At 62.7% G+C, this 5,972-nt stretch overlaps 1 protein-coding gene and 1 long non-coding RNA gene across 2 annotated transcripts; both read left to right on the top strand.

Annotated features, from left to right (window-relative positions):
- Positions 1 to 1,503, top strand: TRNP1 (TMF1 regulated nuclear protein 1). Its single transcript, XM_074894365.1, is given in 3 exon segments — positions 1 to 55; positions 564 to 899; positions 902 to 1,503. Coding segments are annotated over 3 exon segments (993 nt in total).
- Positions 1,504 to 2,817: 1,314 nt separating this feature from the next.
- Positions 2,818 to 4,106, top strand: LOC141954614 (uncharacterized). The gene is made up of 2 exons (XR_012632216.1): positions 2,818 to 3,496; positions 3,604 to 4,106. It is a non-coding gene; the product is annotated as an uncharacterized LOC141954614 (long non-coding RNA).
- The last annotated feature ends 1,866 nt before the right edge of the window (positions 4,107 to 5,972 follow it).

Here is a 5,972-nt window from a genome sequence, read left to right as displayed (position 1 = left end):
ATGACGTCCCTGGCAGGAGGAACCCCAAAAAACGAGGCTCCTCAGGGGGAGCAAGGTGGCAGCAGCCCCCTCCCGCTCCAGCCCCCTCCCTGTGCCGTCTCGGCCCACTCTCAGCTCTATTAACGCTGTCTTAAACGATAATGACGTTGGCAGCGACGTTGCTGTGACAGTCATGCAACCAAGGACACGCTGTCCTGGTGCCACATCTGCACCCCAAGGCTGGGACACCCCAGCCACAGCCCCGGGGGGGGAACAGGGGCTGCCCTCACCCCTTTTCCTGCCCCAGGCTGGCGGCTGGGACACCAGCATCCCCCAACCAGCTCCAGGAGCTTCTTAAGCTGCTTCTCCCAGGGGCTGCAGACATGAAACCAGCCACTCCAGTTACCTCTCCCAGTCCAGTCCTTCCCCCTAACCCTTCCCAGTAAATCTCACCAGTATCCCTTCCCAGGCCAGCCTTTCCCAGTAACCCCCCACCCCACCTTTCCCACTAACCCTCCCCAGTAACTCCCTCCCAGCCCAGTCTTTCCCAGTGACCCCCCACTCCCCAGCTCCACATTTCCCAGCGACCACCCCCAAAGTGAGGGCAGTTTTCGGGCACCCCCAACTGCTAATGCCACACAGCGGTGTACCGGGCCATACCGAGCCCGGTGCCGGTACCGGGGCCGTGCTGTACCAAGCCTGGGGCCGGTGCCCGTACCGGGGCCGTGCTGTACCAAGCCCGGGGCCGTGCCGGTGCCGTACCGAGTCATACCAAGCCCGGGGCCGTACGGGCCATACCGAGCCCAAGCATCCCCCGCCGGGCTGGGCCGGGCCGGGGTCGCGCCCCCCGCCCCTCTCCGCGCCCTGTGCCGGTGCGGAGCCGGTGCCGGTGCCGGAGCCGCCCCCGGCGGGGCCGAGCCGCACGAGCCGGCACCGCCCCCGGGCTATATATCCTCTCCGCGGCGCTGCCCCGCTCCCGTTCCCGTTCCCATGGCGGCGGCGACAGCGGCGGATCCGGGTCCGGTGGCGGGTGGCGAGCAACGCCCCGATCGCGACGGTACCAACACCGGCACCACCACCACCACCGGTAGCAGCGGCGGCGGCAGCAGCAGCAGCAGCAGCGGCGGCGGCAACAGCAGCAGCCCCGGGTCGGTGGAGCTGGCGGCGGCGCGGCGGCGGCTGGTGGCGGCGGAGGGTCGCCGTCGGGCGGCGGCGGAGCTGGAGGGCCGGGTCCGGCAGGTGCACTGCGCCCTGCGGCACGCCGAGCTCCGCCTGGCCGCCCGCGCCGAGGCCCTGGGCCGGCTCGGGGCCGGTGTGGCCCAGGCCCAGCTGGCGCTGGCGGCGCAGAGCCAGCGGCTGCAGAAGGGGCTCCGCCGCCGCCCCCGGCCCCGTCCCGCCGCCCTCCTGGCCGCCGCCCGCGCCCTCCGCAGCTGCGTCCCCTGGGCCCCCGCCCGTCCCCGCGGGACCGCCGCCTCGGCCACCGCCGCCCGCCGCCTGCCCGCCGCGCCCCGCAGCCCCGCCTGAAGCGGGGGGGGGGGCACTGCTGGGGGGTTGGAGGGGCTGGGGTCCTTGAGGGAGTCCTGGGGAGGCTGATGAGTTGGGACCCTGCAAGGTTTGGGGGCTCCTGGGGGGACCCTGCAGGATCTGGGGGACCCCATGGGGTGGGGGGACCCAGCGAGGGCTGGGGTCCTTGAGGGGGTCCTGGGGAGGCTGATGGGTTGGGACCCTGCAGGATCTGGGGGACCTCATGGGGCGGGGGGACCCGGCAGGGTCTGGGGTCCTTGAGGGGGTCCTGGGGAGGCTGATGGGTTGGGACTCTGCAGGGTTTGGGGTTCCTGGGGGGACCCTGCAGGATCTGGGGGACCCCATGGGTTGGGGGGACCCGGCGGGGTCTGGGGTCCTTGAGGGGGTCCTGGGGAGGCTGATGGGTTGGGACTCTGCAGGGTTTGGGGTTCCTGGGGGGACCCTGCAGGATCTGGGGGACCTCATGGGGCGGGGGGACCTGGCAGGGTCTGGGGTCCTTGAGGGGGTCCTGGGGAGGCTGATGGGTTGGGACTCTGCAGGGTTTGGGGTTCCTGGGGGGACCCTGCAGGATCTGGGGGACCCCATGGGTTGGGGGGACCCGGCGGGGTCTGGGGTCCTTGAGGGGGTCCTGGGGAGGCTGATGGGTTGTGACCTGGTGAGTCTGGGAGTCCTGAGGGGTCTGGGTGACCCTGCAGGATCTGGGGGACCCCGTAGGGTAGGGGGACCCAGCGGGGTCCTGGGGTCTTTTAGAGGGTCTTGGGGAGTTGGGTACCTGTGGGTTGGGGGATCCTGCAGGGTATGAAGTGTCTGGGAGACCCAGTGGGGTGGGGGGACCCAGCAAGGTCTGGGAAATCTGATGGGCTGGCACCTGACAGATTTGGGGGTCCCAGAGGGATCCTACAGGGTGTGGGGGACCCAGCAGGGTCTGGGGACCTCAGGGGTGGCCTGAGGAGTCTGATGGGTTGGGACCAGTGCGTCAGGAGGGTTTAGGTGTTCCTGGGAGTCCCAGGGGGATCCTGCAGGGTCTGGGGGACCCTATGAGTTGTGGGGACCCAGCAGGGTCTGGGGACCTCAGCAGTGGCCTAAGGGGTCTGATGGGGGGAGACCCTTTGGGGTTTGGGGTTCCTTAGGGGACCCTGGCGGGTTGGGACACTCCAGGGGACCCAGCAGGGTCTGGGGACCTTGGGGTGCCCTGAGGAATCTGGGTGGGGGGGTCCCTGGGGGACCCTGAGGGTTTGGGGTGCTTTAAGGACCCTGCAGGGTCTGGGGTCCAGGGGTGTGCAGTGAGCTGGCAAACTGGGGGGGGGCAAGTGAGACTGGGGGATACAGCAGGGTCTGGGAAACCCCATGGGGTTGGGAAACCCAGCAGGGCTGGGGTGCACGAGGGACCCCACAGGGTCTGGGGTCCCTGGAGGATCTTGCCAGGTTTGGTGGGGGGTTTATAGGGAAATCTGCTGCCAGCACCCCCAGCCCAGCCTGGGATCACCTCCCCCTGCAAAGGCAGCAGGTTCAGGACAGCCACTGTGGGGCAGGGCCCCTTCCCTGTCCAAGCCCCACTGCCCCCCAGGAGGTGTCCCCAAGACCCTGGGCCAGCAGGACGCTGGTGGGACCGTGCCTCACGCTGGGGCTTGGGTGCAGCCTTCGTGTGCCCCCCTGCAAGACTCAATGGGGGATCGAGCGGGCTCGGGATCGCCCCACTTCCACCGTCCCTGGACAGTGATTTCAGCTCCAGACTGTGCACCCCCATGGGGGCAGAGAGCAGAAGAGGACTGGTCCTCACGATGGCACCGACACCACGTGTCTCCCACCAAGCTGGATTTTTGGGACTGCTTTGATGACTGAGCAAGCAGGTGGCACTTGAAGCCTCCCCGAGTCCTTGCGCACTCCCAATGTCACCCTGCAGCAGAGCCTGTCGCTGTGGGCACCGGGGAGGTGAGAAGGCACGAGGAGGTGGAGGTGGGCTCTGGACCAAGCACCCCTCTCTGGGCAGAAGGTTTGTGCAGGGCCCCGGCATCGCTGTCCCCATCTCTGCCCCACCAGCCCTGAGCCGGCCTCAGGACAGACTGCTCGGACCTGACAGCATCATCCCTTCCCCGCCAGGACATGCAGCGGTTCAGCCGGTGAAGGCCCCCGTGAGCCCGCTCCTTCGCCGGACACAGCCACAGCGTTCGCCGTCCCCGGGGTTAACGGCATCCCTCGGCCGAGCCGCCGAAACGGGGTCTCGCTTTTGCTGCGCCAAGCTTCCGCAGTGGCTTTCCCCGGAGGCTGCACGAATCCCTCCCTCCTGCTGGAAAACAATAACTCACCCCCCTTAATTATTTATTTATTTTTTTAATTTAAAAAAAAAAAAAAAACCAACCAAACCCAACCCACACTTCATTTGGGTTGGGGGGTGGGGGGGGAGATTTCACTGACTCATGAATGTGCCGCGACTACCTTGGTGTGAGACAGCAGGTCTGTTGTGTAATCCTCGCTTCTCGCCTCTGCGCCGGCTGCTGCTGCTGCCGGACTCCTGCCTGCAGCTCGGTGCTGCCTGCACTGTGCTGCCTGCGCTCCGCAGCGGGACACGAGCAGAAGTAAACTTTGATATATTTTACTCACTACATGCGGTGTCCTTAGGTGCTGGCTGAAATATAACCAAGAGGGTGATTAGAAGGGGAATTAGCAAATAAGCCCCGGTAACGGCATGTAATTAATACCAGAGTTCGCTGATTAGTGACCTCTTGCCTCCTCCGGGTGTGTGGGGATGTGGAAAATGTGTTAGGAGCTGCCTGCAGCAGTGTGGGCATCTGGGGTCTCTGTCAGGCACCGCAGATGTACATATATATATATACACACAGACAGACATAGTCTGTCCTGAAAAATTTATATAAGGTCACAAATAAGGTACAACTTCCACGTGAATGTGTGCAGAAAACGGGTGCCAGAGAAATATTTGAGCTACCAGCATGACCAGTCACGCGCTGGGGTGGGATGTGTCTCTCTCCTGTTAATCCCTGGTTTCAGACAGTTATTTCTGGTTTTGTGCTGCCCTGCGTGGAGCTCACAGATGCTCTAACACCCCGTATCTCCTCGATGCTCCCTAATTTCTGCCCTTTCACTAAATCACTGCCGGCTGGAGGTTTTTCCCATGTGTGCAGGGCTGTAATCCCAACCAGGAGGTGATTCCCCGAGCCGGGTGAGGAGTTTGCTGCTAATAGCAGCTTACAGGTCTCAGACAGGAGCAGGGACACATTATCTCTCCCAGGCTTTCAATTAATAGTATGAAATGCACAGCTTGGGCTTAAATCCCTCGATGTTTTTCCCTCCCTGGTGATTATTTGCAAATCAGCTTTTGACCTGATTACAGCAGAACCAACTTAAAGGAATTGCAGGGAAAGACCTTAAAAAAAAAAAAAAAATCAACTGCATTAAACCAGTAAGTCCAAAATCATTCAAAATCCTTCGATGCAACGGTTCCTCCCCACCCTTTGGTCTGGGTAAGGTTATGGTCTCATCACACTTTGTGTTCCTGCAGTATCTTTAGCTGGAACATGACATTCATTACAATTCACACACTTATTCCCATTTTCCTACCGGACAGGGGAGGCTGATGTGGTTAGCGAGGAGGGGAGGGTGGGTGGAAGGTCAAGAAGAAGATCCCAGGTCTCCTCCCAGCTCCACCCCACAAATAAGTGCACATTTAGCTGAAATAAGGCTGCTCCAGGTACCCAGGGACCACCACACTGGGGATTTCAAAGGATGGGGGAAGGCGATTGGGGTCCCCTCCATCTCCCGGGGCAGGGGGATGGGTGGCCCCCCTTTTGGCAGGAAGAGGAGTTAAACTGTGCAGAGGGGCGATGGGGAGGGAGGTTGTGGCCACAGCCGAGACCTGGTTTTTGGAGCGGAGAAGTAACAGCAGCTCCCCAGGCTGATGCTGGAGCGAATGCAATACCTGTTTCAGGAAAAAGAATAAAAAGAAAATAAAAACTAACCCCAGAGTCTCATTACATGGTGGCTGCTCGTGGCCAGGATAACGCAGCCTCTGCTGCGTGGGAGCAGACGTCACCGTCTGCATCCGCACGAATCCCTGGGCCGTGGTTTTGGGCCACGTCTCTGCAGGTAAATCCTCACCCAGTGAGTTGTGCAGCAGCTCCTGCAAGACACCAGTCCCCAGCCCGCTGGGGCTTCCCAAAGCCGTGCTGTGGGGTGCACCAAGCGCTGTCCCCACACCACAGCTGTGCTGGTACCCATGTCCATGCTCACTTCGGGATGGACAAGGCTGGTCCAGCCACCACCCAGGAGCCTCCCACAGTGCCAGCCAGGGACCGTCCTGGTTTAGTTTTGTGGGTGACCTGGCCTGTGAACCCCCCCAGGAGCCCTGTGCCACCCCCAGAAAGTTCCAGCTAACACCGGGACTGAGCTGCTCACGCACAATGGGGATAGTGGCAAAGTCCTGCTGAAGGGTCCTGGGGCCATGTGGGGCATGA

The sequence above is a fragment of the Strix uralensis genome, chromosome 25, assembly GCF_047716275.1.
Source record: "Strix uralensis isolate ZFMK-TIS-50842 chromosome 25, bStrUra1, whole genome shotgun sequence".
NCBI lineage: Eukaryota > Metazoa > Chordata > Aves > Strigiformes > Strigidae > Strix > Strix uralensis.
Note: the sequence above shows the minus strand (reverse complement) of the source record. Positions and strands in the feature narration are given on the sequence as shown.